General features: G+C 48.1%; 2 protein-coding genes across 5 annotated transcripts; one reads left to right on the top strand and one right to left on the bottom strand.

The window, feature by feature from the left end:
* The first annotated feature begins 929 nt into the window (after positions 1 to 929).
* ca4c (carbonic anhydrase IV c) lies at positions 930 to 4,356 on the top strand. Its single transcript, XM_061804322.1, has 8 exons — positions 930 to 1,086; positions 2,495 to 2,542; positions 2,995 to 3,159; positions 3,297 to 3,442; positions 3,583 to 3,675; positions 3,741 to 3,807; positions 3,948 to 4,111; positions 4,171 to 4,356. Exons 1-8 carry the CDS (start codon positions 1,026 to 1,028, stop codon positions 4,354 to 4,356), a joined length of 930 nt encoding a protein of 309 aa, XP_061660306.1. The 5' UTR covers positions 930 to 1,025.
* asl (argininosuccinate lyase) lies at positions 4,232 to 14,713 on the bottom strand. 4 transcript variants are annotated; one of them, XR_009792409.1, is made up of 18 exons: positions 14,515 to 14,713; positions 14,315 to 14,394; positions 13,709 to 13,903; positions 12,239 to 12,322; positions 10,357 to 10,413; positions 10,187 to 10,284; positions 9,839 to 10,015; positions 9,661 to 9,738; positions 8,808 to 8,860; positions 8,667 to 8,729; positions 8,482 to 8,596; positions 7,517 to 7,596; positions 7,274 to 7,333; positions 7,133 to 7,216; positions 6,993 to 7,073; positions 5,748 to 5,854; positions 5,569 to 5,671; positions 4,232 to 4,351 (listed from the first exon to the last, which is right to left on the bottom strand). XR_009792409.1 is itself a non-coding variant. In XM_061802547.1 (17 exons), exons 2-17 carry the CDS (start codon positions 14,324 to 14,326, stop codon positions 5,494 to 5,496), a joined length of 1,527 nt encoding a protein of 508 aa, XP_061658531.1. In that variant the 5' UTR covers positions 14,327 to 14,394; positions 14,515 to 14,711; the 3' UTR covers positions 5,289 to 5,493. The 4 variants fall into 4 exon arrangements, 3 of the variants coding, with proteins under 3 accessions (XP_061658531.1, XP_061658533.1, XP_061658534.1); XM_061802547.1 differs by lacking the exon at positions 4,232 to 4,351 and having other exon boundaries at positions 5,289 to 5,671; positions 7,517 to 7,601; positions 14,515 to 14,711; XM_061802549.1 differs by lacking the exon at positions 4,232 to 4,351 and having other exon boundaries at positions 5,289 to 5,671; positions 7,517 to 7,601; positions 9,839 to 9,916; positions 14,515 to 14,708.
* Positions 14,714 to 14,758: the final 45 nt, after the last annotated feature.

Here is a 14,758-nt window from a genome sequence, read left to right as displayed (position 1 = left end):
GCTGCTGATGGGCGAATGGTTGGATTCTCTGCCACGTACAAGATGGCGACTTCAAAAATGTGAAGGGAGCTCTTGAATATTTATATGTTGAATCCAGAAAGGTTCCGGTTTCAAGACCGGTTGGTGGTGTGAAAAGTCAGATCAGGGGTGACAAACTCGTTTTTATCGCGGGCCACATTCTAGTGACGGTTTCTGTCAGAGGGTCATTATGACCGAAATCAGGAAGATCTTTAACTGACCAATCCATCCATCCATCCATCCATCCATCCATCCATCCATTTTCTTCTCCGCATATCCTCACAAGGGTCCCAGGCTGTCAACGTGCAGGAGGGCGGGGGACACCCTGAACTGGTCGCCAGCCAATCGCAGGGCACACGGAGACAAACAGTCGCCCTCACAATCACACCTAGGGGCAATTTCGAGTGTCCAATTTGGGATGTGGGAAGAAACCGGAGTGCCCGGATAAAATCCACACAGGCGGGTCCGAGATTGAACCCGGGTCCTCGGAACCGTGAGGCCAAAGCTTTTAGCAGCTGATCCGCCGTCGTCGCCTCGACCCATCATATTTACGCATTTCAATTTACCAACTCGTTTTGGAATCAAAAATCAGGGGTAATTGCGTTTTTCAACTATTGCTGATATTTGGTAACACAAAAATGCTTGCGATATCTTGATGTCATCTTTTGGATGTGACAAGTTTGAAATTTTGCTTCGAATGTGAACAAAAATCATGGAAGTTGATTTGCCTTTGCGGGCAACTTAAAATCGTCTGGCGGGCGGCATCTGGCCCTCGAGCCTTGAGTTTGACACTTGGCATTAGATAGCAAACTTAATCGGGTCCTTATTTGCAATGACGTGACTTTTCCTGCAGGTGTCAGTGTTTTTCCGTGTTCAATCCAAGGCATAAACTGTACACTACACACCCACCTGGAGCGGGTGGAGATGAGTCGTCTCCTCCCCCCTCGGAGTGCCTCAAAAGTCACCTCAGAGGAAGGAGAACCTCCACCGTTGTTGGTAGTCCCACCATGGAACGTCGTCTGCTGGGCCTGATGCTGGCGCTTCCTCCCCTCTTGTCTCCGTGCGCAGGTGGGACATCGCGACGCCGCGTCTCGGCGACCTTCATTTTACCAATCTGAAGCGAGAAAAATCGGGCCACGGGTTTCACGTCGTGATCTTGACGGAAGACTGAAGGAGTTTTCTACCCCAAATCTTTGGGCAGCGGACAATTGTCCTACCGTCAATTTAGTCCACGATGACTGCAGAAGGGGCAAGTGGGAGGTCAAAGGGACTGAAGGGAGCCGGTCGGACGAAGCTGCGGATTTTGGCGAGGTGATGGGAACGCAGGTGTAGTTGTGTTTGTGGGGGGGGGGGGGGGGGCACACAACAGGTGTCCAGTCCCAGTCTGCACGCATGTGTGAAACGGGACCAGGTGCGTGTTAGGGAACAAAGACCGAGACGGGACAAGGTGACGGCGGGAAACTCGGGACGTCGGCGTGGGAAATCCGTCAATGTGAGGGAACGGCTCCGGCACGCGAGAAGGGAATCGTTCCTTTCGAAAACGACGGCGGGAGGAGAGAAAGAAAGAAAGAAGCAGGATGAAGGGGAGGGAAAGGAAACAATAGAGGAAGAAGACTCCGTTGTGAGGATTGGAGCAGAGGAGGAGGGGCTTCAAAACATTGGAAAAAAAATGTAATTCTGAATGGTTTTAAAAACAGAGTAGAAACACTAAAACTGAACGGAAACCAATGAGCAGTATATTCTACACACATAGTTTTTGTATACTCAACCGCAATCCGTTCCAGAAAACAGTCCGAGAAGTGATTTGTTCGAAAACCGAATCGATGTTTCCCATTACAATAAATGGAAAAAGAAATAATGTGTTCCAAGCCTAAAGAAATTAGGCTTTTTAAAGCAATTTTTTTTAGCTTTTCCTGATCATAAACTACAAAGTAGAAATAGATGTATAGTTTAAATACTTTACATCATAAAATAATGTAAGCAATATATTTATTTTTTCCTTCAAATGTATGCTTCAGTAGTAGCGTGCACCAGGCTGGGAGTGCATTGCCGTATCCGTAGCGACTCGGCCCCCGGCCTCGTAAACTTTTTTTATGAACAAAAGTTCATCATAACCTTAAACGAAGAACTTACCTTCTTTGGAGCCATGATTGGGGGTTCATACGGTCGAAAAACAACAGTCACTACCAGGACACGTCTGTGTACAAAGGCTGGGTTATACACAAGAACAAAAGTGCGCTGGTCGCGCCGCGTTATGTCATTTTAAATTTTTTTTTAAATTTTCGGGGTGCGTTCGAATAGACAATCACAAAGCGCGTCGCGGGTCAGCTGGTCTGGCCGCGCGCAGTATGTCATTTCTGGGTTTTGTCCGGGGGCCTTCGAGTACCGATTTTTGTTCAAAAACGGGGACGTTCGAAAACCGAAGCTTTACTGTACATATTTTTTGGCCTGTGCTGATGATGCTGCGTGTGTGTAGGAGGGTGGTGCTACCAGAACCAGTACTCCTGTGACGACACTTGCAGAGGTAAGGCCGCGTGATCTCTTGTGATGCAGATTTGCTTCCAGACCAGCAGGTGGCGTTGCAAGTGGCTGATAACCAATACAAAAATCTTTTTTGGGTAGCTAACAAGCATTTAAAATGGTTGAAATTATGAATTTGCCTTCTTTGTAAAAGGAACTCGTGCAAATTTTCACAGGGTTGAAAATATAAACATATCGCATTTACAAGTTTAAAGTGCTGATTTTTGTTGTTGTACACAAATCAGCAGATTTTTTTTTTTTTTAATTATTATTTATGTACAATGTGCCGTAGCCCAATCACAATTCAGCGTTCTCGGCCCCTCATAGATCAATAAAATTGGGATCAACACAATGTGGACGAATTATGATTTTTGTATTGGGTGTGATGAAGGGGGGGGGGGTGAGACACCTCATCAAGTCTCCGAGGCGTCGTCGGCATGTTTTTTTTGGGTCCAGACCCGAGCAAGTGGTTTTCGGACTTCCCTCGCTGCGGCGGCCTGCGCCAGTCGCCAATCAACATCGTCAGCCGCAAGGTTCACGTCAACACGGCGCTGCCCCCGCTGGAGTTCATGGGTCATACGGATCGGCTCAACGTCACCGTGGAGAACAAAGGACATTCAGGTAAACGGGCGACGTCTCAAAAGGGGCCGCGAAAACCCAAACGGGACGAGGCTGGATTCCGGAACCGGCGAAAGAGTCTGAGGGCTTTTGACTCACCCGCTCCTTCCTCGGTTTCTCCGGTTCCGGCCGGCGTTCAGCTCACTTCCACCTGCCTCAGTCGGTGCGTCTGACCGGCGGCGCCCTGCCGGGCCGCTACCGGGCCGCCCAGTTCCACTTCCACTGGGGGGCCAGCGGAAGCCCCGGATCGGAGCACACCGTCGACGGAGAGAGATTCCCCATGGAGGTCGGCCATCGCGACTTCCCGACTGTAACCTTTGCACCTGTCACACGACCGTTTCTGCACTTTCTACCCACCTTTTACAACCGCTTCCGTCATTTTGACGGTTTCTGGCCGCCCCGTTTTTCCTTCTACCGCGCCGACAGCTTCACATCGTGCACATCAAGGAGCCGTACGGATCGCTGACAGAAGCGGAACACGACATGGCCGGAATCGCCCTCCTGGCATTTCTCTTTGAGGTAGCGTCCCGTCCTTGATCCGTTAGCATGCGCGGGAAATAGCGGATCCGCCGTTGCGCTGACAGGAAACCACCGAGGACCACCCTCACCTGGACGCACTCATTGCGGCGCTGGGACGAGTGCAGCGCAACGGTAGGGGCCCGCTTAGGCCGCGGTCGGCCCATCTTTGTCCTGTCCTCCATCTTTGGTTCACTTCCCCCGTTACACGCGGGGTCACCTGTGCTCTTCCTAATTCCGAATTCCGGCCGCGTGTCGCTCCACCCGTCGCGCAGGCTCCACGGCGGTGCTACCCGACTTCCGGCTGAGCGACATCGTCCCGCCGTCCACGGAGCTGCGGGGCTACTATCGCTACGTCGGCTCCATGACGACGCCGGGGTGCGAGCAGGCGGTGGCGTGGACCGTCTTCCTCAAGACGCTGCCCGTCAGCAGCCGGCAGGTAGGAAGGCGGCGGACGGACGGACGACCGGTTTCTAACGGTCCGTGGGGCCTCCTCAGCTGGACGCCGTGGTGCAGCAGTGTCGCTTCTGGACGGGTCAGCCCATGATGGACATCTTCAGACCCACTCAGCCGCTGGACGGGCGCGTGGTGTATCGCTCCAACTCGGCCCGCGCCGTCACTCCCGGGCAGCTGCGCTCGGCCGCCTTCTGGGTCGCGCTCATGTCAGCCGTGCTCACTCCTTGAAAACACCGAAACATAAAGACGCAAACACCCTGCACACTACTTTGAGTTGAACTCAAATAAATGTTCCTCATTAAAATTCATTTATAAAGCTGTTTTCCTTTAAAAAAAATATTTTTCCTTTCAAAAAACATTTAAAAGGAAAAATATTTTTTTAAAACAAAAATCTAAAGAAATGATTTTTCTTTTACAAATGTTTCCTTAAAAAAATCTCCTCTCCCAAGAAATTCCTTTTAAAATAATTTTTAAAAATTCCTTAAAATAATTTATTAAAAAATATTTTTCCTTTAAAAAAATCTTTTTAAGAAGAATCAAAAAAGAATTTCTGTAACTGTAAACTTCACTTACAAAATAATCTATTCATTTCCTAAGCTGCTTATCCTCAAGAGGGTCGCGGGAGCGCCGGAGCCCATCCCAGCTGTCATCGGGCAGGAGGCGGGGCACGCCCTGAACCGGTCGCCAGCCAATCGCAGGGCACACGGAGACTCACGATCACGCCAAGGGGCAATTTAGACGATGTGGGAGGAAAGCAGAGTGCCTATCCAGAGAAAAGCCACGCAGGCACGGGGGAGAACGTGCCGACGCCACACAAGTGAGGCCAGGATTCGAACTGTGAGGCCAAGACTCTACAGCTGCGCCAGCGTGCCTCCCTCTTACGAAAATTGTTTTCTTAAAAAAATAAAAATAAATGAAATAAAAAAAACATTTCATTTCATTCCACCTGAAAAAAATGTTAATTCAACTTTTGAACGAGCGAGAAATTGTTCCATCTTTTTCATTTTCATGCTGGTTTTTCCACATGGACATTCAGATGGTCGTGGTTATTTGAAGATGAGGTTTAAAAAAATTAAAATAGAATAAAAAAGACGCATGGAAGGGACGGATAATAGACTTTTGGAGTAAAATAAACTTGACAAAATGAAAATCTTCACAACTATTTGCTTACACTCATTTATTGAACTCGATATGAACGAGCGAATTCAACAACTCGGCTAAATTAACATTTTTTTTTTTTTTTTTACTTTTTAAATTGACATGCACGGTTATGCCGCATGTTTTTAAAAGACACTTCATTAGGGACACCGTACGACCAATCCTGCACGATCGGTTCCGTGCGAGATTTTGAGCGTCTCATCTTTTTTATTCCGCGTCCGCCGACTTGACGGTTTGTGTTTGCGGCTTGTGCCGAGCCATCCAGGCGCGCAGTTGTTGTACCTGAGCGCGTACGCTGCTCTCGGCCGTGCCGCCCGCCGCGGCGTACTGCTCCACGCTCGCCGCGTAGTCCCACACGGACGCCACGTCACTTTCCACCAGCGGGCTGACCACAAACAACAAACAACACGCTCGCTATCGGTACGTTCGTGTGCGCGCGTGCCGGCGGATGAGCCAATCACCTGATGCCGCGCAGGTCCTCCAAAGTCAACTGGTTCAGGGGAACGTTTTTGGATTCGGCCGTGAAGACCGCTTTGCCCGCCAGACCGTGAGCGTCCCTGAACGCCACCTGGGAGGAAAAACGATGGCCCGTCACACGACTTTCAGCCGCCGCGTTAGCATCTGCTAGCGTCTTCGCTCGCTGCGCTGTTTCAGAGCCGAGCACAAATCTGTACGTGACTTTGTCTACTTCAATAAAAGAATAAAATAAAATTCTCCCTGAGTGTCTGCATGTCTCTTGAGTACTTATTTTCAGAACTAGCTAGAACTAACGATTATTTTAATAAACAAGGAAGCGGACAAAAGCATTTGTTGGTGTACATTATTTCAAATTGAGAGCGCTGAGACCACCGTGCCGCCCCCAGTTTATAACATCTGTCAGAAAATTGACATCTGACGAGCCGAACGCGCGTCGAGGTGGAAGTTCTCCCGAGGGCTATTTTGATGTGATTATGCCAAAATTAAACAAGTTTCAATTTTAACTCATCAAATCAAATTTAGAAATAATTACATTTTCATTTGATGGGACTTTAATAACAGACGGCACAATTACACGAACAACAATACATGCAGTCAATAGTATGCACTCACATTTGAAAAATGGACGGGTGTGGTCGGTCATGCCCACAGATATTAAGTTGCGGGTGTGTGTGTTCTGTTTGTAATTACGAGTGTACCCCTTTAAGAGTGGAGGGGGGCGGTGTCAGGTAAACTCGGAAGTAGAAGTAGGCTGGGCAGCAGGCTGTGGTTTACTGAGCTGGGTCGGTTTTCATGTGGGTTAAGAGTGTGGTGACAAGTGCGCAATTGCGCAGCTTAGAGGGCACATTGGTCATGACTACATGTAATAAGCGATGTATTTCAATATCTATGTATTTCTACTCGTAACAAAATTTTACGCGCGTGATTTTTTTGTGCTCGACTGTGCAAATATGAGAGTGCGATGGCGTGCAGGTGCATGCGCACCCATCAAATCACAGTGACGGAGTGTGACAATTTTTTTTTTTTTAATCATATTTTTACAACATCAACGACAAATGCTATCAGATTTGTGATTGGATGATGGAGGACGCGGGGGCAGAACTTGCTTGGAGCTGCTTGCCTGCTTTGTGGTTATCATCACACTTCATGTAATTGGCGGACGAGTGTTTGGACCTTTGGAGGTTCCGGTGTACGGGTTTTTTTCAACTGCGTGTACGGCTCGGGCTCACCCCCTTCCTCACGAGGTAGTACGCCAGATCGGTGGCCAACATGTCCGGACTCAGCGCCGCCTCCATGGCGCCGGGGTTGATCTGGAAAAAAAAAGGGTTAGCGACCTCTGAGCGAGCGCACGGCTGAGGCGTCCGCCGACCTTCAGTGTGGACACGACTCCGGCGGCGACCTGGAGGACGGCCAGGATGGAGTCGTAGCAGTCGAACATGGCCTCCTTGTCCTCCTGGCGGAACAACAACGCAAAGTACCACAGAGAGAACCACGAGAAAGAATCTGGTACCTGCAGGTCTTTGTTGTAGGAGCTGGGAAGGCCCTTCAGCGTCATCATGAAACCTGTGCACTGAAACGACACCAGGACGTCAAACGGGAAAAACCGCATCTGGCTCTGCTGCGGTCTTCTTTCGTAATGCAGCCGGAGGACAGGAACGGACAACCGACGGCGAGTCGAAGGAAGACCGAGAGTTCCGGCAGAGGTCGGGGCCCGACGCAAGTGATGGATGGTGTGAAAAGCGGGAGGTCTTACTCGCCCGAAGATCCGTCCCGCTTTGCTCCTGATCAGCTCCAGACTGTCGGCGTTCTTCTTCTGGGGCATCAAGCTGCTGCCTGTGCTGCACCGCACAAAATTTGGACGTCAAATGTGGATTTTGACACAACAGCTGCGGTGTCCAAACGTGCTGAAAAACGGAAGGCTAGCGCCGCGCTAACACTAGCACAAACGCTAATGCTAGTGCCGTGATAATGCTAGCGCCACGCTAAGAGGGCTGGTAAAAAAAAAAAAAAAACGTACCTCTAAAAAAAATCATTGGGACACGGCAGTAACATGCTAACGCTAGTGCCGTGCAAACGCTAATGCCGTGATAATGCAAGCGCCACGGTAACAGGGCTGGTAAAAAAAAAAAAAAAAAAAAAAAAAAAAACATACCTGTACAAAATCATTGAGACACAGCAGTAACACGCTAACGCTAGCGCCGCGCAAACGCTAATGCTAGTGCCGTGTTGATGCTAGCGCGCGCTAACAGGGCTGGTTAAAAAAAAAAACATACCTGTAAAAATCACTGAAACACGGCAGTAACACGCTAGCGCCGCACTAACAGGGCTGGTAAAAAAAAAAAAAACGTACCTGTAAAAAAATCATTGAGACACGGAAGTAACACGCTAACGCTAGCCCTAACGCTAGCGCTGCACACGCTAATGCCGTGATAATGCTAGCGCCACGGTAACAGGGCTGGTAAAAAAAAAACAAAAAAACATACCTGTAAAAAATCATTGAGACACAGCAGTAACACGCTAACGATAGTGCTAACACTAGCGAAGCCCCAATGCTAATGCTAGTGCCGTGATGATGCTAGCGCGCGCTAACAGGGCTGGTTAAAAAAAAACATACCTGTAAAAATCACTGAAACACGGCAGTAACACGCTAGCGCCGCGCTAACAGTCACTCCCTCGGCACATATATCTGAATATGATCTTGAGGAACGGCGGCCTCACCTGTAGGCGTCCGACAGCGAGACAAAGGAGAACTCTTTGGTGCTGTACAGCAGAAGGTCCTCAGCCATCTTACTCAGATGAGTGGCACACAGCGAGGCCCAGAACAGGAATTCCGCTGACACACACGGTACACACGTTGAACCCACTGGTCCGACTGACAGCGGATAACGCGCTGCTGGACCTACCGACAAAGTCTCGCTGTCCGGTCGCGTCCATGCTGTTCAAGCTGACGTCATCGAAGCACAACTCTGCCGACAACGCAACGCACGCTTAAGCCGACAGCGTGAACGCTCACGACACTCGCGGACGTGAACGTCGGCTCAGACCTTTCCTCAGAAGCTCCCTGTCGATAGCGAACGGCGTTCCGGCGACGGCGCCGCTGAAACCGCAGGAAGGAGTCCGGTCAATACGGGACGTCAAAAACACTGACCCACATTTACAAGCTTCGAAGACATTGTACCCCTAATAAATGTTGATAGTGATGGACTTGGCGCAGTTGGATTATTTCATTTCATATAGTACCGCTTAAATATATATACCGTAATTCCCGGCCTACAGAGCGCACCTGATTACAAGCCTCACCAAGTACATTTGAAAAGGAAATACCATTTGGTCCATACGTACGCCGCAGCTGTCTGAAATCCGCAACTGCCCACATTGAAACATGAGATATTTACATTGTACACAACAGACCTTAAGAGCTTAACGCTAGTACTAACGCTAGCCTCGCGCTAACGCCAGTGCTAACGCTAGCCTCGCGCTAACGCTAGTGCTAACGCTAGCCTCGCGCTAACGCCAGTGCTAACGCTAGCGCCGCGCTAAAGCCACTGCTAACGCCAGTGCTAATGCTAACGCCGCGCTAAAATAAAATAAATAAAATAAAACTTAGCAGTAAATGTCACTGAGACATGCCAGTAACACATCAGTAACATGGCAGTACAGCGCTAACGCTAGCACAGTGCTAAGAGGGCCGGAAAAAGTCACTCCCTCTGCAAATATAGTCCACCGATCTCATTCTTACCTTTTCTGTTTCTGGCCGTTAGAAAAAAAATGCACAAATTAATCGCACGGTTGAAAGCGTGCGTGGAAAAAAGTCACGGTTTGTAGGCCGGAAATGACGGTAATCGCGTTCACGTCATATCGACGGCGAGCGCCTCCAATGTAAAGGAAGTCACACACCTGCCCAGGGGCAAAATGTTGACGCGCTTCCGGATCTCCTGAAGCCGCTCCACGTCGCGCTGCAGAGCCACGGCGTGACTTCCCGAAGAAAGAAGTCGAAAGAACGGAGGCGACGTGAGATGAACAAGAGGACGGTGAGTAAAACGGGACAATAAATAAAACCCGTTTCCCGGCTTACCTCAGAATCCAGTGGCTCCATCTGATTGGCTGCGCCCGCTGCATGTGGGTGTAACCAGGAAACAGGACGTCGATCTCTCTAAAGAGAAGAACGACGAATAGAACTGAAGGTGATTGGAGGAGTTGCGGCTCTATGTACAGTATACGCCCAGGTCTGGCTTGTATCGCCCCCAGGTGGCTGAGGAACGACAAACCAGGAGGAGCAGCACAATGTCCCATGAAGTGAATCATTAAAAAAAAAGAACAAAATTCTCGACATTTAAGTGTTCCATTAATGTATGCCTTATAAAGTATAACATCATACAGTAACCGGAACGGAGGATATTCGGCGTTTGCGTCGTGGTCTTACGCCGCGGCCCGCTCCACCATGGCGGAGATAAGGACGAGGGCGTCGCCCGTCAGCGTGGCGACGGCGTCACGCAGCCACAGACGCATGTCGGTCACCACCTGCGCCAAAGACGCGTGTCAACCTCGCGGACAGGAAGTGGCCCCCGTGCGACATGGCGCCCCCCCCCCCACCTGGTCGTTCCTGCTCCTGCCCGTGTGCAGCTTCCCCGCCGCCGTGCCGATTAACTCCTGCGCACACAAACACGCGCCACCATCATACATCCGTATATTTACATTATTATTTCGACCTGCACATATAACCGTCGACCATAGACAACCGGTGTCAAATACGGCCCACGGGCCAGAACCGGCCCGTCAAAGTGTTCGATCTGGCCCGTGGGGGATTGGCGAACACGTTCACTGCTATCAATAAAAGTAACTTTTTGGTAATTTTGTCCACTAGAGGGCGCCCTGACAACACTTAGTTACATTTTTTTTAATCCGTACATTTACAAAGGACGCATAACTGAATAGTGCACGCGCAGCGATTTGTAATACTGTCGAAATCATTTTTGGTCAACATTTTCAAACTAGGGTTAGAATAATGAAGAAATGAGAGTATATCAAAATGAAGAAATGAGAGTATATCAAAACAATGGGGAATTTTAAAGCCATAAATATAGTAGCCCGGCCCACTTGAGATCTACCGTAATTTCCGGCCTACAGAGTGGACCGGATTCTAAACCTCACCCAGTACATTTTGTAAAGGAAATACCATTTTGTACATACATATGCCGCAGCCACGTAAAAGTGCCCACATTGAAACGTGAGATATTTACAAGAAAAACGTTACACGGAAAGCGTTTACAAAGTTTTTATACCTTAGCTTATCTTAACATAGCAGCAACATGGTAGCATGAACAGGGCTAGTTACCTAAATCAATGAGACGCGGCAGTAACACAGCAGAAACACGGTAGTGCGGCGCTGACGCTAGCATGGCGTTAACAGGGCCGGTTAAAATAAACATACCATTAAAAAATCACTGAAACGCAACAGTAACACAGCAGCAACACGCTAGCACAGTGCTAACAGGACCGGTAAAAAAAAAAATAGACTGCTAAAAATCACGGGGACACGGCAGTAACACAACAGCAACGCACGAGCACAGCGCTAACAGGGCCAGAACTCAGAAAAACTAAGCTAAACTAGCTCTGCGGGTCACCACGGACGTGCTCGCCTCTGCAACAACAACAAGATGCCTTTTTAAATTATTATTATTTTTCTAAACAAACACACAATCAGGAGCTTTGCGGGATTTATTGATGGATAGGAATATTGTCATTCCCGGCCTACAGAGCGCACCTGGTTATAAGCCTCACTTGGTACATTTGTAAAGGAAATACCATTTGGTACATACATGGGTCGCAGCCGTGTAAAAGCTGCAAGTGCCCAGATTGAAACGAGAGATTTACAAAGAAAGACGGTACAGAGTTTAACACTAGTGCTAACGCCGCCACGCTAACTAGGCCGGTTAAAAAAAAAAACAACAACAACAACAGACTGGTAAAAAACAACTGAGACACGGCGGTAACACGTTAGCGCAGCGCTAACAGGGCCGCTAAAAGTCACTTCCTCGGCACATATATTCCACCAGTGTTACTCTTAGGTTTTTCGCTCGCAAATTAGCCGCGTTACCGCATAAACCGCAGGGTTGAAAGCGTGCGAAAAAAGTCGCGGCTTGTAGGCCGGAAATGACGGTAATTGGGGTAAATGTGGGCCGCAAGCTAAAATGAGTTTTATACCCCTGCTAAAGATCATATGAAATGATCTACAAATGAAATATTTTGATATATTAAAAGATTTTTAGCAATTAAATTACGTAAAAAGGACAACGAGATGAGAATGGTCTCGAAACAATAGCTGAGATGTTGAGATTGATCATAAGAAATACTTTTGCTGTGAAATGTTTGCCTCGAAACCAAATGGCTAACAATGACGTGATCATCTCCACACACAATTATGCTCCTGCTCAAATCTTAAGCGAGATATGGATCACATGACTGGACTGCCCACCTTGAGTCTGCGTTCGTTGGCGGTGTGGATGTCTTCGTCGCCGTCTCTGAGCACGAAGGCGCCTTTGCGCCACTCCTCGCCGACCTGCAACCAGACCGCCGGCATCTTGGTCAGTATGACGCCATTTTTGACCGCTTTATATTCTTACGACTTCCCACACTTTCGACGTTTGTGCACGTCAAACTATTTATAGTTACTCCATTCCTCCATCCATACGCTGAGCCGCTTATCCTCACGAGGGTCGTGGGAGCGCTGGAGCCGATCCCAGCTGTCGGCGGGCGGGGGTACACCCTGAACTGGTTGCCGGTGTGACGAAAACTTGTCGCCGAGTGCTCACGTTCGCTACGGAGGTCTCACAAAAACGTACATATTTGTGTATATCTTTTTTTTTTTTTTAAATCAATTTTCTTTTGAAGTTTAGGTTAGGGTTAGCATATAACGTATGTTAGCTCGCTCTCTGTAGAGAATGGGAACGATGAGACCGGGTAAGTGTCTGATGCGTAAAGCCACACAGGCGGGAATTGAACCCCTGTCCTCGGGACTGCGAGGCCGACGCTTTCCTTGTGCATTTTCCCGCAGCACTTCTGAGGTTCCGGGTTCAACTCTGGGCCACGGCCGTCCCACGTGGTTTTCACCTCCCTGCGTGGGTTTTTTGTCCGGCTCATTGGGATTGAAAATTATGATTTTATTCACTTGGAGATTACGGCAAGAGTCGATCCCTTACGCTAGGGGTGTCAAACCACATTGTAGTTACGGAGGGCCATTGTGACTGTGAAACCATAAAAAAAAAAGTTTCACTGACCCACCATATTTACATATTAAATTTACAAACTAGTTTCGGAACCGGAAATCAAGGGGAATGGGTTTTTCCAAGTATTGTTGGTGTTTGGCAACACTTGCAATATTGAAATACTCGTCAATTGGAAATTTTGGTACAGATTTGAACAAAAAACATGGAAGTTAATATCTGTGATTTGCCTTCACGGGCCACATAAGATCATGTGGGGCGGGGGCCGGATCTGGCCCACGGGCCTTGAGTTTGACACCCGCGCCTTACGCAACCGGGCTAACACGGAGACGCTAATGCATGCTTTTCTTTTTTTAATCATCACTAATCAGATTGATTTGTGAAATGTTTTGCTTTCTGGTCTTCCTAAAAAAAAATGTGTTTCGGATTTACAAAAATCATGAAAATTGTTTTAATGTACAGCGCCAGTGACTGAAGAGCAGTTCGGGGCGTAGCTTGGCCTCTCGGCTCACTTAGTTCTCCCCCGAGCCTCATGAGTGGAAGCTGGGTGGAAAATGGATGGAGAACGTTTTAGCGCACGTCCTTTGTTTGGTGTCTGGATGTTTTGTTCCGAAGCCCCCCGCCTGTCTCGTGCACAGCAGGTCACGTGACGTCTCGTTTTGTCGTTCTGGAATGCGTCCCCACCTCGCTGACTCCCATTTGTGCGTGTTGCGCGCCCGCACCTGATCCAGGCCTCGCAAAATGGCGCCCATCTCTTCGGTGCTGACCAGGCCGGCCCGGCGCAGGGCCTTGACGTAGGCCCTGCTGCCCGTCAGGTCCGCATCCCACATGCGCTGGTCGTACGCTACGGACGTGTTGAAGCGCTCCATCACGGGGTCGGTGGCACCCACGAAGCGGCCCCCCCACAGCTTGGACCCCTTGACGCACAGAAGAAGACAAAGTCAATTATTTGTCGTTCTAAACTGCTAAATCTGATTTTTTTTGTAATAATTTCATATTGGAGTTCTGTCAAGCTGCATCATTTGCACAATTTAATATGATCAACATTATTGTACATTTCATTTTCCCAATGACTTCATGTACTTTTCACAATATAGTAAATAACTACACTTTCTCCTACAGCAGGCAAAATTCTTGATTTTTCTCATATTTGGGCAATTATGATCATTTTTAATTGCTCGTGTGAATACGAAAAGATATGACATCTATCCATGGTCACAATTACCCACATTAGGTACACCTATTAACGCAACGAATTGAAACATCGGGTGTTTACGTATAAATTTGTTTTTATTATTCTTTTTATTTATGTCAGATGAGTAACATACCTCTGCAGTCATCTCGAAGGAACAAAGTTGTCTCCTGTTCTTGAGCGTTGATAGAAGCTGATAAATCGGTCACAGCTTGACTGGTTTATTTCGTTTTAAAAGGACCAAACGAATAAAAGATGAAATGTGAAAAAAAAACTACATTTCTGTATCTGTTTACACATGACACCTGTAAATTGTTAAGACTTTAAAATACTTACTGTATGCCTACCGAGTGTTGAAACTCATACTAGCTCAAAAAAAAAAACAAAGGTACGTCAAAATTTTCACTCGATCAGAAAAATGAAAAAGGTTGACGTGTGGTTAAGCAAACAAAACAAATCAGAATAAATAAAATAAATCGACGGTGTCGGAAGTCAACTTCGGTGCAGTTTGCTTGTGGGCCGAAATGCATAATGGGATACCACGATTCAAAATACCTTCCTTTTGGCATCCTCACGAGGA

This window comes from Syngnathoides biaculeatus, chromosome 18, assembly GCF_019802595.1.
Source record: "Syngnathoides biaculeatus isolate LvHL_M chromosome 18, ASM1980259v1, whole genome shotgun sequence".
NCBI classification, from domain to species: Eukaryota; Metazoa; Chordata; class Actinopteri; order Syngnathiformes; family Syngnathidae; genus Syngnathoides; species Syngnathoides biaculeatus.
The sequence above is the reverse complement of the archived record's forward strand: the minus strand, read 5'-3'. Positions and strand labels throughout refer to the sequence as shown.